We start from the raw sequence: 18,426 nt of genomic DNA on the forward strand, positions 1-18,426 counted from the left end.
ATTTATTTATTTATACTTTAGGCTTCTATACCGCCCAGTCCTCGAAGGGCTCTGGGCGGTGTACAGAATATAATAAATACAGTCATAAACCAGTATAATTGACTTAAAACTTATAAAACTTATAAAAGCAGCGAAACTGAACTAAACATTAGCATTTAATACGAGCATAAATGTACATATAGGTGGCGCCCGATAACCTAATATGCAGCTGTTATTTGTTTTTCAAAATCACAGATCTCACAGCATCTTTTCTAGTGCTCACCTTTTCTAGCACCCCAAATTGTTAGTCTGGGTTTCAGATCAAAATGACTGTTTGTGCTCATAAAAACCCTGTTCAGATATTAAATGAATGTGTGGGGGAAGATGAATGGGGTTGTGCCCATTGGTCCCATGCCCAGCCCCTGCCCCCCATATTCAAGGAATGCATATAGGCTTCTGTATTTGTGATCTGGTACCCTGGAAAATAGGGGATTATGCATACAGCAGACTATGAATACTCAGGTGTATCTATGCAAACTCTGTGTATACAAAATGCTTGAACGGAAGGCACTGGGGGTATGGTCAGTGGGTGTGATTCTGAGGCCCTCATGCAGAATAATGAACTTTCAATCCACTTTCACAATTGTTTGCAAGTGTATTTTGCTATTTCGGACAGTACAATCCAGCTGCAAAGTGCATTGAAAGTGGATTGAAAGTGCATTATTCTGCATGTGCGGAAAGGGCCTGAGAAGCACATCATGTGCTTACCTGCACATGATAGAATAATCAGCACTACTCTGGCATGAGCTCCACCTTTTTAGTGAATCTATTAACGTACCTTGACACCTTCTTTCATGCAGTAGATCTGAAGAGCGCTTACACCATCAGAGAATGGGTGGATCTGAAGATTAAATGGTGGAGACCTTCTTTCTCTTTCCTTGACATAAAACATAATGGCATCAGAAAGTATATACTTATGCTGTACAATAAACAGAGTACATTGGTTAAATCGCACAATCCACAGGCACAAAGGTGATGGGAGCTTCCCCACCTTTGTGGCAGGAAGGTGAGGAGTCCTTTCTGACCTCAAGAATAAACTATACTAGGGTCAGAAAGACACCATAGGGAATGGGAAGGTTGAGGAGCTTACATGCACTAATAGCCATGCAGGTTGGGCAGATGTAGTGGAGAGAGAAAGGGAAAAAGATCCCTTTTCTGCCTCTTGGGTGAGCAGAGCTCTGCTTATGAAAGAGAAAGGAGCAATTCTGTCCATCGCCCCTCACCACTGCAGCTGTCTGACCCATATGGCTATTAGTACATATGAGTCCCTCAACCCTAGACATAAAATTCCCTGGGACAGAGAAAGGGCTCAAGGGGAGAGGGGAAACAAGGAAAATTCCAGACCCTCAGCACCTCCCACTGGTAGTTCCAAGCTACTGTCTATTTATTAGATACCCATTCATCATTTAGTTTTCTAGAACAATGATTTTTTCCTCCTTCAAGAAGAGGCCAAGACATATGCATCATGTTGTTTGTGGAGGGGGTTGCTGTTTATTTTTATGGGAAGGAACTAACAGTTTCATCACATGCTCCTATTTCAAGCTCAGTTATAATTGCACGTCAATTACTCTTAAAGATATAATCAAAGCAGATCAGTTCCGATCTCTTTCCTTATGAATTGCTGTACAATAAGGACTTTACAACTTCTTACTTCAAGTTCTAGATTTCGGAATTCCAACAGCTCATTCTGATCTCTGGCATCCTGTAGCTCTTGTTGCAACCGACTGTTGTCTGCTTCCAATTTTTCAATCTAGAAGGAAGACATAAATTTATAATTGGTTGATAGTTTCCAAAACACATGCAGTTTATCACAACCTTCCCTCTCTTTTTCCCATGATGTACACTTAAGGAAAAAAGCATTCACTTGTTTTAACTTCATTGTCAACGTGATAATGAAAAACATATCAAAGTCTCACAGAGGTTAGAAATTTTGTGATGTAAACAAGGTTGCATTTAAAAATGGAAAAAGGCAGATCAACACACTGCATCATTGTCATATCTGCTGATTTGGGACTTTGGGGAGATTCTTAAGTCTTTGTGGCTGAAAAGAAAATTACTGCAACATTTTAAGTGTTCTTGATTTCTTGAATTTTGGAGCTAGTGAGTTAAAACTGATGAACCAGGATTGAAGCTTTGTTTGTAGAACACATTTTTCCCTTCCAAAACTCCACATAACTCAGAAAGATTTTCCTGAGTGGTAGTGTGGGATGTATAATTGGGAATGCTACTGTATAAAATCTGGGGAAATAACAGACTCTCCTTTTCTTGCACAGGAGGGCATTTTTGGAACCACCCCAATCTGTTTTTTCTTCATAAATAAATTCCAGTAAAGTGTCTCCATCTGTTTTTTGTGTCAGTCTGCAAGCTGGATGATCATTTTTTGAATGTAAAAAGACAAAAATGTCTTCTCAACATATAAGTGGGAACTGGACAGACTTGCGTAAAGCTGTTCCGCTTTTGGGCACCAAAGTCCACATTATGGTGCACCATGTGGGCATTCATGATTGAACATACCTTATCCAAAAGCTCCTGATTCCTCTTGATAAAAAGTTGCTTATCCTCTACCCAGTGGGAGTCCTGTTTTATTAAAACAAACAAGTAGTAATAATGCTGAGCATTTGTATAGCAATCTCAAGAGTTCAAAGCATTTCATGTATATTATGATGTTGTAATCCTTGTCAAAACCCATAAAATCAGTTCAGTATCTCTGGACAAGTCTCTGTCTGTGATACTGTTCCACAGAGCTAAGCATGGGTCTCTCAGTCCTGTTCATCGGACCGTTCCACTCCAGGATCAGGTGACTATAATGTCTATTGCTCTCCCCCCCTCATTCCTTAGTGTATCTCTGGGATCTGGCATCCTAGGGATCATGCGCGTATAGGTTCCATTAAGCCTTATTAAGTGTGCCTGTGTTATTATCCCTTAATAAAATCCCTTTTTATCCCTTAATAAAAATTGTTAAACTTTGATCCACTCTCCTGGGTGTTTCTATACAAAAGCTGACTCTTGTATAAATAGGCATTCAAGACCCCAGGTTGCCCGGCCTTTTGCAAGCCAAAAGTCTGCGCCAACTAATTTCCCCACAATAAAAGGGAGAGACTTCCCACCACTTCGGGTAAACATTGAAAGTGATGCTGTTTCTGGGTAGGGAATAATCCACCCCAAAACAGCATCACTTTCAATGTTGTTTGAAATGGGGACCACAGATTCTCCCTTTAAGGTGGATTTAAAAGGAGAATCTAGGTTCCCTAGTTTAAATACCATTGAAAGTGATGCTGTTTGGGGGTGGATTCCAGCATCACAGCAACCGCCCATGGCAGGGGGAGGGGCCCGCAGAACTCAGATTTTGTGCTGGGCTCCATTTTCCCTAGCTACGCCTCCGACCGGAGGGGAGGGCAGGAGGAACTGCCATCTGCTGGCTGGGAGCCCAGCCGGTGGTGGGGGGTGGAGGGGCGGGGGAGTCTGTGTCCCTCGCCTCAGAGAGCAGTGCTTTTATAAGCACTGAGGCCGCTCCTGAACCCCCCCCCCCATAAAAATCTATACCTACATCACTGACCCAGAGTGAACTTGGTAAAATAAAGTCAGAGCTAAAAACCATCAAGGCAGAAACTGCTCAAATGAAAGCCAAACTGCAAAGCGCAGTAACTGAAATAAAACTTTTAGAAGAAAGCAATAGGACAAATGATGAAGATGAACCACTCCCAAGCCCCCTCTTTCTCAAGGAAATGAGAAAATACTTAGTGCCTCAGTTTCCTCAATGCTAAGACAAAATGAAGCCATAGCTTCCAAGCATGTGTAGAGTTCTGCACTCAGGACTCCAGATACTCCTTTAAGCAAGGAACAATTGGCTGTTGAAGCCCATGCAGAGACAAGCCTCAGTGATAGAACAAAGCAGGAATGGGGTAGCTGTTCCAAGGAACCTCAAAATAACTTAAATTGAGTTTTTTCGAACAATGCAGCTGTGAACCCAGTTTCCAAAAAGCAAAGACTATCAGATAATAGTCAAGCACCAGGAAAGAGTCTTTTAATTATCCTTGTTATAGCTGAAGGAAAGAAGGGAAATTGGGACACATGTTTGAACCTTTAAAAACTGAACCCATAAAATCATTATCTCCATATTGTGGATGGTGAACTGAGGCTTGGGGAGCATACGTTCTTGCCTAAGACCCCCCTAATAAGTTTACACCAGGGACTTCCTGGCTCATGGCTCAGTCTGCCAGTTATACCAATTTCAACTCAGCAATGAATGAAGAATCTGCAATACAATTTTCATTATGGTATCAGTGGCATGTTACAATTGGACTTGTCCCTTTAAGGTAAAGAAGAGTTTTGAACTGCAGCCAGGGTGGTATAGTGGTCAGAGGGTTGGAGTGACTTTTGGCCAGTCACTCACTTTCACCCTGACTTACCTCACAGGATTGTGGTGAGGATAAAATAAAAGAGCAGAGTACCCCGCAAGCTACTTACAGAAAGAATGGGATAAAAATATAATAAATAAATAAAATTTATTTATTTACGTCATTTATACCATGCCTTTTTTTGCAATGTGGTGCAATTTGGGTGAGTGGCACTTGCGTTAACAGATTGTTAAAGACCAGGAAGAAGGAAGAGAGCCACAAATAAGGGGTGGTGATGGATGATTGGTGGAGTAGTGGGGAGAACAAAAAAGAACTCTTAGAGCAGGAGGAAGTAGTGGTTGGCAGACCCAGATGGAAGAGGGTGCTTGTCCAGCCAGGAAGAGGAGGATGGTACAACCACCTCTGAAGCCAGAAAGGACACTCTACTGGTGTAACTGGATTAAGATCCTATTCCAACACTTTGATTCCTACGGCACCAGTGATTTTTTCTTTAAAACAGCTATAGAGGACAGTAAAGTAGTTGCTGATCCCAATCAGGGTCATAACTTTAATGCAAACACAGCATATGCCGAAGGCATCTTCTGACTCTTCAACATCTAATGCCCAGGCCAAGGTGGAACACTGCCAAAGAAGCATTTAGCCAGCAACTCATAGCATTCTTTAACTCTACACTAGCTGTAAATTGAAAGATAGCCAAATGGATTATTTTTTGCTTTACTAGCACTTAAGGAACAGATGAGCTCTGACCAGTACTACTATCCTGATTTCTGGAAAGACCCAGCTTTTCCCTGAAATGTGACTAAACTTGAAGGCTGGGGTTTATATCACACATTTAATTGTTATATGTACTGAATGTAACATGAGAATTACCTACTAAAAATTAAGTGTATATTGTATATGATTGTATATGTATTTACTGTAAACTGTAAACAGCACTTTTGTCAGATATATTATGTACAGATATATTATGCTGCATGATTAGGGAAAAGATCTTGCATTAATTGGTCCTGATTGGGCTGCCAATTAGGAAGACATAATGCAGGTAAGATAGACATTTTTCTCCCTGTACTGGTTCAACTCCTTTTCAGTATTACCACACTAACAGCTCAATCCAGGGTGGGGGGTAAGTGTGAGGCAGCTGAGGATGGTGCTGCAGTGGTACAGCCCTGCCACCTCCAAAGGGTTTCCAGGTGGCGCTGATAGGGCAAAAATGGATGACAACTCTTGTCACCCAGAAACCCCACTGAAGCCACAGAGTTATGGCACACTTTTTCATGTTTTAACTCTGCTGCCAGAGTAGGGGGCATTCCCTGGCTGAAAGCCCTTTGGAAGATGACCAGTCAGCTCTACCTGCAGGACCACACCTGGACCGCCCCTGCCAGAGTGAGGTTTTGGCCAAATTCCCACTAAAAATTTAATCTAGATACAATCAAGTTTCAAAAGAATCAACACTTTTTCATCCAGGTTCCAACATCCCCACTGCAGCATGTTTCTAGTGAAGACATCTAGGCCTGCCCCTTGGAGGGATGCCTGCTGTCAGGGGTGCAATTGTTAAGCTAGCAGCACCAAAATTTCAGAGTATCTTTAGGATACTCTCCTGATGATACCACCCAGGTTTGGTGAAGTTTGGTTCATGGGGGGCCAAAGTTATGGACCCTCAAATGTGTAGCCCCCATCTCCTATTAGCTCCCATTGGAGTGTTTTTTCAAAAAGGTGCATATACAAGCAGGTCCAGGAAAATCCCATGATAAGAGGGGGGTGGAAGCACCAGAAATGGGACTGATCTGTCTTTTACGGTTCGGCTGTGAGGAGATCTCGAGGGAACCTGGATATTTCGGGTGACTATCCCAGGATTAATTGCCAGTGAGGAAATCACCTTTGTGCCCAATGGATGCTGTTTCAGTCTAGATTTTTGGGTTCAGGTGCTGCAGAGTCATGTAGTACCCCGCTAATCACATATTCACTCACCCCACTGGTGTATTTGCCTTTTGTGATGGTGAGGTGGGCACCCAGGTCGGTGTGATCCTGCACCAGTTCCACAATGGATTCACACACAACCCACTCTGGATTGGACTTTTAGTTCCACATTAATCAAGCATCCTGCTACACATTCAAGGTGACTGCATTTCATGAATAGGAAAGAAATCAGAATTGTATGTCACATACAATTGTATGTTACATATCACCCTTTTCTGTGCTTCTCTCATATTCTTTGCAGGCCCCCTTTGAATAGTTGATTGCCTGTGATGAAGCATATCTTTTTAGCATCACCTTATACAGCAAACCATATTATTAACTGCTACAGACATAGACCAAAGCAGATTACAAAATATCACGCATTAAGTATCTACCTGTCCTCTCTGGGCCAAGGTTTTTTCCAGATCTTCTATTTTAGCTTTATACCTCTGGACTTCAGCTTGGAGCTGCTCCTGTGCCTGTTAAAGTAAATGTCATACCATAATTTAAAAAACCTACTGAGTTCATTGTAATGTGCCTAATTTTCTCTGTATTTCATATCTATTTGCTAAATCCAACCATCATAGTTTTCATCCAGTAGTATTTGAGCTGTGGTGGCTCAACAAAGGGTGCCCTCCCACTGCCCTGCCCTCCCCCTGCCTCTCACCATCTCTACCCAGGAGCTATAACAGCTAACATTCTTTCACGCCTACTTCGATAGGTTCATGCCCTCACCCCCAATCCACTGCCTAAGGGCCACATGCCTCACTGCAGAGCCAGCAGTATTTCAGGCAGATTTGGCAGTATTTCAGGCAGACTGTTCACTCAGCTTTGCCTTGGGCTTGATGCAGGACCAGTCACCTTCTGGTTTTAGAGTTATTAATTTTTTATATTCCGCATTGAACTAAGCCATGTGTGCTGAGTGTGGAAAATCTTGCCTTACTTTCAGTGATCTTCAGTACACCAACTGCTCAACAAAATAAATCAACAAAATAGTGCCAGCCCTACTGTAAAGGTTATGTTGGTAAGAGAGAAGACAGAAAAGTGAGAGAATGAAATAGTTGCTATTGCTAATATACTGGCATCAGGTCAAAAGAATATAGCTGTAGCACAGCATTTTGTCTACTGTGTACTGTATATAACTAACTTGCATGACTCTGAAACCCAGCACTGCAGTATCTTGGTTAGATTCTGAATGATCACATCTAGCAGTCACGTATTTACAAATGTGTGCTCATGAACGGGAGTCTGAGCCCAGAAAGCATATGGCATCTGTTACATTTTGCAAAGCAGCATTCCTTTATACCATACAAAATGGGGGCATGCATCTGTGTCACATGTGTATACTTTTTGAAATCGCACCAATTCAGCCTATATAGTCAAAACAACAGCAGATGTGTGCCTGAAGTGGGCTGGTGTTGGATCGTATTTCTCTAGAAATGCACAAAGCCAACATATGTGAAACATGCACTTGCTCACACTGATCCCTCAGCATCCTTCGGCCTCTCCCACCCTCCCCTCTCATTTTCTCCCTCTATTATTTTTTCCTCTTTATATACAATCCTAAACAGTCTTAAACACTTCTGTCCACTGAAGTACATGGAAATAGAAGAGCATTAGCCTTGTTTAGGATTTCCTGTTAGACTGTAAGGTCCTTGGAGTAAGGAGCAGCAGTGGCGTAGGAGGTTAAGGGCTCGTGTATCTAATCTGGAGGAACCGGGTTTGATTCCCAGCTCTGCCGCCTGAGCTGTGGAGGCTTGTCTGGGGAATTCAGATTAGCCTGTGCACTCCCACACACGCCAGCTGGGTGACCTTGGGCTAGTCACAGCTTCTCGGAACTCTCAAAGCCCCACCAACCTCACAGGGTGTTTGTTGTGAGGGGGGAAGGGCAAGGAGATTGTAAGCCCCTTTGAGTCTCCTGCAGAAGAGAAAGGGGGGATAGAAATCCAAACTCTTCTTCTTCTTCTTCTTCTTCTTCTTCTTCTGCATCTCTGAAAACAGCCACTTTCGCTGATGATTATCTATAAGCAACAACAACAATAGTCCAACTCTTGCTACACCCTTTTGGGTTTCCTCCAACATCCATCTCATTTGCTCCCAATATTATCAAAGCTGGAATCTTTGTGCACTGCCCTTGCCAAATGCTGACCTTGGCTTCTCGTTCAGCATCTATGAGCCCTCCGGTTTGTTCCTGCAGTAAGGCGTATGCTCGCTGCAGGGCCTGGTACTCCTTAGTTAATTGCCGAAATCGCAGCTCTGATTCTTCAGCTGCTAAACTCTGCAGGGGAAGGAAATAAATCTTGGATGAATATCAGGTGCAAAAACTTTGCAAAAATGTGGAATGTCTTAGAGTGGCTTAGAATGGGCCATTGCTTAGAAGCCACAAATATTTCTACGAAGTGTTCCGGGATTTAGAAACAGTTTACAAAATTTAAATATAAAATGAATAATTGCTCTTAATCTCATGGATCAAAAATGCATTTTAAAGCAAAGAAAATCTGATGTTTAGCTTCATAGGAATTGATTGAACTAAGGCAAGTGAGATAAAAATAGCCAATAAGATATATCCTTGTAGCTCATGTTATAATTTATTTGACCTCTCAACTGTTCTTTTAAAACATACGATAATAGTATATTTTAGATGTCAAGCAAGGCATCTGAAAAAGAGAGTTCCCAGTGAATTTTTTCCTTCATTTATGACCAACAGCCCAATTCAAAGCCCCTGGTGGCAGGACATAGTGCTGCTTTGGCATCACTCCACTGCCTTCAAGAGGGCCTCTCTGCAGCACAGAGAGGCTGAAAAGAAAAAAAAAGCCTCCCTACTGCCAAAAAGCCTTCTACAGGGCCCCATGGGCCTACGCATAAGCCCAAGTCCCCAGCACCAGAATTCCAGCAGGCAGAGGCCAGGTGGAAACCAACAAATGGTTCCATTAAGCCTCTGAAACATCCCCGCTACGCCAGTGGAGGAGGCTGGGGCGCAGGAGTGCTGACGCGGTGCTCTGAACTCTGTCTGGCCCCCATGGCTGCCCCCTGATGGGTTTGCCCCTCCGCTGGAGTAAATGTCCCGGGGAGGGCGAATCCACTGGTGCAGCCCTGCACCACCTCCATAGGTGGATTCGTCCTCCCTCTCCGGATTGAGCTGCAAGACTCTTAATTTTGAGAGTTAAGCAATACCAAACGCTTGTTCCGATGACTCTGCTAATAAAAGGGTGATGATAATATTTTTAAAATACCAGGAATCCCTCCTCCAATGAAGCTAGAGTTTACAACAAGTAGCTTATGTGGTGAATTAAATCAAAATTAGAAACAACATTTCTATCATGGTAATCATCCACAGAATCCCCCAAAGTATTGCTTACCCCTCAGGTACACAAATGTTATAAAGAAAGAGGCATTCTGTTTCTTTCTCTTACAAAAACCTATTAAGCTGTTATGTTCTGTGTTGCATTGAATAATGAATCTTTTTTTTACAGTCCCATTACAGTCCCTGTAAACCACTGCCCAACGCATACAAAAATCTTACTTCATCCAGGTCTTCATCTGGAGTTGCTGGTGTTCTGTCTGTCCTGAATGAAGCCATGGATGAGGTTTCAGAGTCCATGGAGTCATCATCACCCCCATAAACTGTGTCTAATATATGCCTCTAAAGAAAGAGGGGGGGGGGGAAGGAAAATATTATTAGCATTATCCACTTTTCATAAGTAATACACAGTCATGGATACAACTCCAGTCATTATACTACATTTTATGGTACCTAGGCACAGTCTGGTTGGCCGGCTGTACACGTGGTAAGATTCAGATCTGGAATTAACCCACAGAATCTAAACAAAAATCTGGCATGACTGCTGCACAAGGGTGTGCATAAAGGACAAAGTGGGGTTAATGGTGGATTCTCTTTAGTTTTATAATGTTAATATACACCACAACCTTCTTCTTGCTCCATGCTGTGTCATAGAAGTGACAATGGTTGATGAATACATGTTCACGGTCTACTGTACAATTGTAGTAGAGTGAGCCCAGTAAGATCAGTACACTTTAGCACTGGGATTCCAGGCTCTTCCATTCTCAATTATAGTGGCTCCTACTTATAAAATATGCTATTCGTCCTCAGTTTTTTTTTTTAGTAGTGTCTTCAGACTTGATAATTGAATTTAAACATCAAAGAAAAACATGACTCATCCTTAAGATGACAAAGTCGCTTAATCAGTGAGTTTGGATATCAAAGTCCTGATTTCAGCATTTTGTACTTGGCAAACAAATTGAAGCAGGCAGACAGACTGATCAATAAGAATGCAAGATGCACTCATATCACACTGTATTATTTTCTCTGCATAAAAAGTACATCACAGGATGGAAAACATATGGTGTTCATACAGTCAGATGACTTCTATTTTGATTCTTCCCTTTCCCAGAAACATATGCTCCAGAAATGCACCATGTTGGGAAGTGAAACAGTAGATTCACAGGTACCACCAGCTCATTTAGCTCCATACTCTCACAGGTGAGAACTTCTTCCTGGATTTACTTGCCATGTGCACAAATGCAGTGTTTTTGTTATATAACTTCTGTTACGCAAGCTCTAGCACTTTCCCCACTGAACTGATTGGGAGGCTGGATGCTAACTATTATGACTTCTATGATGGAACTCCTCTTGTTTTAGTCATTTTCCTTTATTCTCAAAAACAGCAGCTCTCACTATCTCTGTTGAGACTGATAACTTGTTATGACACCATTGCCACTAATCATGACAGATTTCTTATTTTCTATAAAAGATCAGAAATATATGACACTGGAAAGGCTTTTTGAAGTACAACTTAAAATTGTTTTATTTGTCTCTTAAGGATTTAAAAGTCTGGTTAGCAAAGGTTTATAACAGGAATGTGCTTTGGAAGAATAACAGAACTGAGGAATTTCAGATAGTTATGTTCAAGAGACATATTGTAGTCCCAAATATATCAAGGCTCCCAAAGGCACCTGGTGGGCCACTGCGAGTAGCAGAGAGCTGGACTAGATGGACTTTGGTCTGATCCAGCTGGCTTGTTCTTATGTTCTTATGTTCTTAAGGTGGTTCACATACAAGTGTTTACACTTTTATTTTCTACTGAGAATGATTTCTCTTAGCGGTCACTGATTGGTTTCTTAAAATTAAACTACTTTTACACAGTTCTTTAGTAATAGGACTTTAGGAACATTACCACACTTCCCCAGTTTCCAGAGGCATTGGGCAAAGTGTTCGGCGCCAAAAATGCAGGTTTGTTTGTGGGATTTTTTGTATTTTCAGTGTTTTTTTCCGTTTTTGGCCTGCAGGGGGCGCAGTATTTAGGATAGCAGTATCAAAATTTCAGGAATTTTTCGGAAGACTCTCCTGGTGATATCACAAGGTTTGGTGAGATTCGGTTCAGGGAGTCCAAAGTTATGGACTCCCAAAGAGAGTGCCCCCATCCCCCATTGTTTCCAATGGGAGCTAATAGGAGATGGGGGCTATACCTTTGAGAGTCCATAACTTTGGACCCCATGAACCAAACTTCACCAAACCTGGGTGGTATCATCAGTAGATATACGGAAATTTTGGTGCTGCTATCTTAATTATTGCACCCCTGATAGCAGGCACCCCCTAAATTTCTCCAGATTCTCCTTTTAAATCCATCCCCTTCCTGCCAATGCTTGTTTTCTTTCTTTCTTTTATTCTTTTATTCTCTCAATGCCTAATAAAGGTTGTTGTTGTTGTTGTTGTTTGTTGTTGTTGTTGTTATTATTATTATTATAAAACAGTTATACACAGCAAACAAGATCAATATGCTGGATTTTGTATTACATCACACGTCGGACACTTCCCAAGCATCTAGGACTGTGTGATGTATCGACGAATAATGCGTGCAGAGCCGAGTAGGGTGGCCGAGTAGGATTTTGTCAGCGCCAATTGTTTTTAAGTGCCGTTCAAGATCTTTAGGCACTGCACCCAGTGTGCCGATCACCACTGGGACCACCTTTACTGGTTTGTGCCAGAGTCTTTGTAGTTCAATCCTTAAATCCTCGCATCGTGTAAGTTTTTCCAGTTGCTTCTCATCAATCCTTTATTATTATTATTATTATTATTATTATTATTATTATTATTATTATTATTATTATTATTATTATTAAATCCACCCCCTTCGGCATGGATTTAAAGGGAGAATCTGAGGTCCCCAGTTTAAACATTGAAAGGGATGTTGTTTCAGGGTGGGGGAGAATCCACCCCAAAATAGCATCACTTTCAATGTTGTTTAAACTAATGGCCCCAGATCCTCCCTTCAAGGTGGATTTAAAAGGAGAATTAGGGCTCCCTAGTTTAAACACCATTGAAAATGATGCTATTTGGGGGTGGATTCCAGCATCACTTGTTTAAGCGAGGGAGCCCAGATTCTCCTTTTAAATCCACCTTAAAGGGAGAATATGGGGTCCCCAGTTTAAATAACATTGAATGTGATGCTGTTTCCCCCAAAGGAAACAGGGCGGTATATAAAACCTAACAACAACAACAACAACAACAACAACAACAACAACAACAACAACAACAACAACAACAACAACAACAACAACAACAATGTTTTCATAGTAGTAATAAAACATTTTGAAAGCATTTTGAAAATGTTTTTTTTAAAATATTTCTGCTGTGTGGCATGGCACATTGCTGTGTTCAGATTTGTGAGTTGGGGCATGTTCTATAATGTGATGGTGACTTTGAAATGACCTGGTGGAAAAAAATCATTGTTTGGTCATGGTGTGGGAGGGTGGCCACCTGAGGGGGGGCATCAAACTCAGGTTTTGCCCAGGGCTCCAGTTTGCCTAGGTACACCACTGCCAGTTTCTCCTTTAAACTGGCCTTGGACCACACCTTTCAGCAAAAGGATTTCCTGTATAACTATTAGGGATCATTCTATTAACCTTAAGCGCTATGTCTTTAGTAGATAACTGGTTTTGGATCCTTCCTGATCCGAAACCCAAATGTGTTCCTTTTCAATGCAAAGGGGAATGCTACCACCAGACAGCTTACAGTTTACACCACTGTTCTCCAAGCTCTGCCTGTCAACTTCTCACTCAGTCAATTGTCAGTTCTCAACTGCCAGAAATCTCCAGCCGCCATTCTCAGAATTCTATTTGAACTTCCTGTGAATCAAGGGGTTCTATGACCGGGACAACGCTTTAGAATGCAGCTGTCTGTCACAATTTCAACTGGATTTGAGATTAATAGGGTGAACTGAAAAAAGCAACGTTTGATTGGTGTTTGGAATATGCTGCCACAGGAGGTGGTGATGGTCACTAACCTGGATAGCTTTAAAAAGGGCTTGGACAGATTTATGGAGGAGAAGTCGATCTATAGCTACCAATCTTGATCCTCCTTGATCTGAAATTGCAAATGCCTTAACAGACCAGGTGCTCAAGAGCAACAGCCTCAGAAGGCCATTGCTTTCACATCCTGCATGGGAGCTCCCAAAGGCACCTGGTGGGCCACTGTGAGTAGCAGAGAGCAGGACTAGATGGACTCTGGTCTGATCCAGCTGGCTTGTTCTTATGTTCTTAAAGCATCTACTGAAAGAGACATATAAAACACCTAATACTTCAGTTACCTTAATTGGTTTTCTTTTATGCTTCCTGCGCCGAATAAGTTTCTCTCGGTCCTGTACAAGAAAATCAAGGAATAGTAAAAGTCAAACAATATTTTCAAACATCAATACTGACAGCAAATATCTGATATATTACATTTTCAATGTAAAACTGCTCAGGCAGTTTTATGCTATGCTATCATATCTGAGGTATGTCAGTTTAACCTGGAGATACACCAACAGAAGATCTCAGCACCATTGTGCCATTGGCACACTCCAGTGTGATAATGCTGTAACCCTCTGCCGAAGAGCCAAGGGAGTTGGTGGGCCTGGGAGCATGGCAGGAGTTAGTAAATTCCTTAAGCCACTCCAGTTCAGGAGTACACTCAGGCAAAAGAGCAGAATTACATCTGCAAAAGCTGTGGCACAGCCCCTAGGTCTGTGGTGGCGAACCTTTGGCACTCCAGATATCATGGACTACAATTCCCATCAGCCCCTGCCAGCATGGCCAATTGGCCATGCTGGCAGGGGCTGATGGGAATTGTAGTCCATAACATCTGGTGTCCCAAAGGTTAGCCACCACTGCCTTAGGCACTCTGGCAGACCAGGAACAACCCCCCACCCCACAGCCACCAAGCTTCCAGTGCCTCAAGAACCACAGGATGCTGCTGGTGTCATAGCCAATATTCATAAGTCCCTGCTCCTACTCCATGGCCAATGCCATCTCCAAACAGCCAGCATAAACCCTGGTTTGTGTGCAGGCAGGCCAAATGTCAAGTTGCACAGCATAGGATCATTACGTGTGGGATATCAATTTATTTATGGTGGTTAAAACAAAAACAGATTGTGAAGAACTCCAAAAGTATCTCTCAAAACTGGAGGGCTGGCCATTAAAATGGTAAAAGAGATTCAATGTGAGCAAGTGATGCATATTGAGGCAAACATCCCAACTTCACATATACACTGATGGGACCTGCTTTGCCAGTGACAGACCAAGAAAGGGATCTCAGGATGGTAGTGGAGAGCTCAATGAACCTGTCAACGCAATGTGTGGCTGCTGTGAAAAAGGAACATTCCATGTGGGCAAAATTCCATGCTGGCCCATTTTATGAGCAAAGCCTTCATTATCTCCCTCTTTGCTTTCCTTATTCCTGCAACGTACCCGTGTCAACTCATCAATTATATTCTGTTGTTCTATAACCTGAAGTTTCAAAAATTCAGTTTCTTGCTCTTCGTTAGCTTGATCCAGGTCATTGAGAGATTTTAATTTCTTCAGAGGAGGATGTGCTGTCATTTTTTCTTTCTGTGAAGCAATGCAAATAAAATACCTTAATGGTTGTGTTGTCTGCTTCTTATGGATTGTTATGGCCTTACTGAAAAGGGCTTCTGTTATCTTACTTAAGTATCGAGGAATTTTATATGTCTAACAGTAGGCTGTATGTTTCCAGTGTATGAGTTTAAATGATATGTTGTTGCATGAAGGATATTTTTCTGTTCCCAGGACAGAGCCAGCTACTCTTCTGAAATGTCAGAATTCTAGTATGACCTATTCCATTTTGGTCAATGTTGGTAGATTACTTCTCTAATGTTAATCTTTGAAGAATCAGACATGCAGTATTACTTAAATTAGTAGAAATGGTTCTTGTCTCATTTAATATGTTAATTACTTATTTTGCTTTAATATTGATAATTCATTATGTTTTATGGTAGTTTATAGTTGAACTGCTTCAAACAGGATCCTGGAGACATGGCATACAAATATTAGCAGGCCAAGTAATATCATATATGTGGTTTGACATAGCAAGTTATGTACACAGACTTGTGCATACACAATGCTCTACAGTTCCCAAGAATGGGTCTTGTTGAGTTTGAAAACTTGCAAAATAAAGGTTTTAATTTAATTATTGATTTCAATAAATTAATAATTATTGATTTCAAATCCTTGACATCTTCATATTTAGTTATGAACAGGAAAAATATTTACCCAACAAAGAAGGATTGCATTATGTGCCAGGAACTGCCTTTTCATTTAATTTCATTTATTCAATTTATATGCCACCCTTCCCCTTGTGGGTTCAGGGCAGCTTCCAGCAATAAAACCAATGTATTAAAAACATTTAAAACATGGATGGTGATTGAACTAATCTTAAAATATATTAAAAATTCAATACTTTAGCACCTCAACCAATAGACAGCAAACCAATAAAGATGGTGGTGGTGGTGGAGAGCCTTTAGATGGTGTGACCATAGCTGCCTCAACCATATGTCTGGTGGAACAGCTCTGTCTTACAGGCCTTGTGGAATTGCATTAGATCCCACAGGGCCTTGATCTCATTGGACAGAGTTTCACCAGGTTGGAGCCAGGGCCAAAAACACCCTGGCCCTGGTTGAAGCCAGCTGGATATCTTTTGGGCCAAGGACCACCAGCAGATTTTTATTTGCTGATCTTAGCATCCTTTGGGGGCCATATTGGGAGACACAGTCCCATAGATTTGATGGCCCCAGACCACTTAGGGCTTTGAAGGTAACTACCAAAATCATGAAGTTGATCCAGTAGTCCATCCAGAGCCAATACAGCTGGTGGAGCACTAGTTGAATGTGCATCATCCATGGGGTCCCAGTGAGGACCTGCATTGCTGCATTCTGCCCCAGTTTCCAGAGCAGGCCCAAAAGGTAGTCCTGCATAGAGCAAGTTGTAGTAATGAAGTCTAGAGGTGACTGTTGCATGGATCACTGTAGCTAGGTCAGTTTAGGGCAGACAGGGTGGCAGCAGTCTTCCCTGGTGGAGATGGTAAAAAGTCAGGTGAGCAATGTGTGTGACTTGAGCCTTGATAGGGAGGCATCAAGGATCACACCGAGATTCCTGACGGTTGGTGCTGGGGTTAGCTGCACCTCCTCAAGAGTTGGCAATTCCCATCCACTCCCATCACCCTCCCCAGCCCAGCCACAGGACCTCTGTCTTAGATGGATTCACACTCAATTGGCTCTGTTTCAGCCACTTTACCAGAACCTCCAAACAACTGTCAAGAACATCTGGGGGACTATTCGGATGACCATTCATCAACAAATATAGCTGGGTGTCATCAGCATATTGGTGACACCAAGCCCAAAACTCTGGATCAGCCTGGTAAGCCTGGTGCATTTAGATGTTAAACAATATCAGAAAGAGAATTGCCCCTTGCGGAACACCACACACCAATGGGTATTGTCCCTTTGACTGCTACCTCTGTCCCTGACCCTAGAAAAGTGAGCACAGCCACTGTAAAGCTAACACACAGATCCCAGCATTGGCAGAATGGTGAGTCAAGATATCATGACAGAACAGGTCAAACACTGATGTCAAATTAAGCAATAGCAGCAATGTCTCAGTCCAGAGGTTTCTGGAGATCATCTGTGAGGGCAGTCAGAGCCATCTCAGCTCCAAGGTTTACCAAGGAGTGGGAACAGAGAGAGTGTTGAGGAGTGATCTCACTGATGGCTTCAGTGAACTGCCTATGCCAGTCCTCTATCAGCTCATCTAACGAGTTGCTGGGAGGCATCAGATCCTGCAGAGCATTCTGGAATACAGTAGGATCCACAAGTCTCTGCAGATGAGCATAAACTGTTCTGAAGTACCGGAAATCTCATGTGGAGAAATGTATGAGCGCTGCTTAGTACAAACCATTTCTAAATTCTCCTTGGTGATTGCTTTGAGCTTGTCCTCCATGCGTTGTAATGACTGCATGAGCTCATCATTTCTCTTGGAGAGGCACTTATTTCTTTCCAGGAGAGGTTTGCATTGTTTTTCAGCTTCTCGAACACGTTTCAACTGAAATAATAATAATTAACAACAATTAATATTCCCTCTTTGCTCACTTTTGCATTCATTTTCCAATCATGGCTGATTACTACCCAAGGAAGCCTCTAGTGTTTCTTATGACATTGATGACAATGTGGTAACAATAATTAAGTAGAAATAGACAATAGCTTTTTCAGAGCACTGAAGGGCAATTGAAACAGGAACATTTCACAGCACAGACATTTCCCCTTTTTGTTTGTAGGTTTTTGTAGCATTTCAAAAGCTTGCAAAACTTGTTTGACCAGAGGCAAGTGGAACAAAACGAATGTGTGGGTGAACTATGGGTAGTGATGCCTATCTCAAAACACTTTCACTGCTCTTAAAAGAATAATCTTTTTTCCAGCCTTTATTACATCAATCTTCTCAAAACATTTGAAAGACGATCCAAACAAAAGCAAGTGAATATGTCTCTAAGCACAAAGTAGAGCACGTTAAGCAATCTACAAATTGAATCTACCTTGGAGTGAAAGGACGTTTCATGACTGTTCTCACCATGCATCTCATAGCAAGGAGGAAAGAATAATCTCCACTCCAGTTTCTACTAACTGAAATCTGGGGTAGATAAGCTTTTCACTGTTGTTTCAAGAAGCATGAGCTTCTTCTCCCTCTTTCCAACCCATGCTGCGGGATACTGAACTGAGAACTTTGCGTC

The 18,426-nt window shown here is 42.0% G+C and overlaps 1 protein-coding gene across 2 annotated transcripts in view; it reads right to left on the reverse strand.

The window, feature by feature from the left end:
• The window catches only part of JAKMIP2 (janus kinase and microtubule interacting protein 2), a 114,421-nt gene that overhangs the window by 11,369 nt on the left and 84,626 nt on the right, over nucleotides 1-18,426 (reverse strand). For both annotated transcript variants that reach the window (XM_048488086.1, XM_048488087.1), the window contains exons 6-14: nucleotides 17,598-17,744; nucleotides 15,099-15,239; nucleotides 13,961-14,011; nucleotides 9,877-9,996; nucleotides 8,503-8,631; nucleotides 6,749-6,832; nucleotides 2,554-2,616; nucleotides 1,691-1,789; nucleotides 818-916 (exon numbers count right to left, since the gene is read on the reverse strand). In XM_048488086.1, coding sequence (XP_048344043.1) covers nucleotides 818-916; nucleotides 1,691-1,789; nucleotides 2,554-2,616; nucleotides 6,749-6,832; nucleotides 8,503-8,631; nucleotides 9,877-9,996; nucleotides 13,961-14,011; nucleotides 15,099-15,239; nucleotides 17,598-17,744 — 933 coding nt within the window. The remainder of the gene's footprint in view (nucleotides 1-817; nucleotides 917-1,690; nucleotides 1,790-2,553; nucleotides 2,617-6,748; nucleotides 6,833-8,502; nucleotides 8,632-9,876; nucleotides 9,997-13,960; nucleotides 14,012-15,098; nucleotides 15,240-17,597; nucleotides 17,745-18,426) is intronic.

This window comes from Sphaerodactylus townsendi, linkage group LG03 (assembly GCF_021028975.2).
Source record: "Sphaerodactylus townsendi isolate TG3544 linkage group LG03, MPM_Stown_v2.3, whole genome shotgun sequence".
NCBI lineage: Eukaryota > Metazoa > Chordata > Lepidosauria > Squamata > Sphaerodactylidae > Sphaerodactylus > Sphaerodactylus townsendi.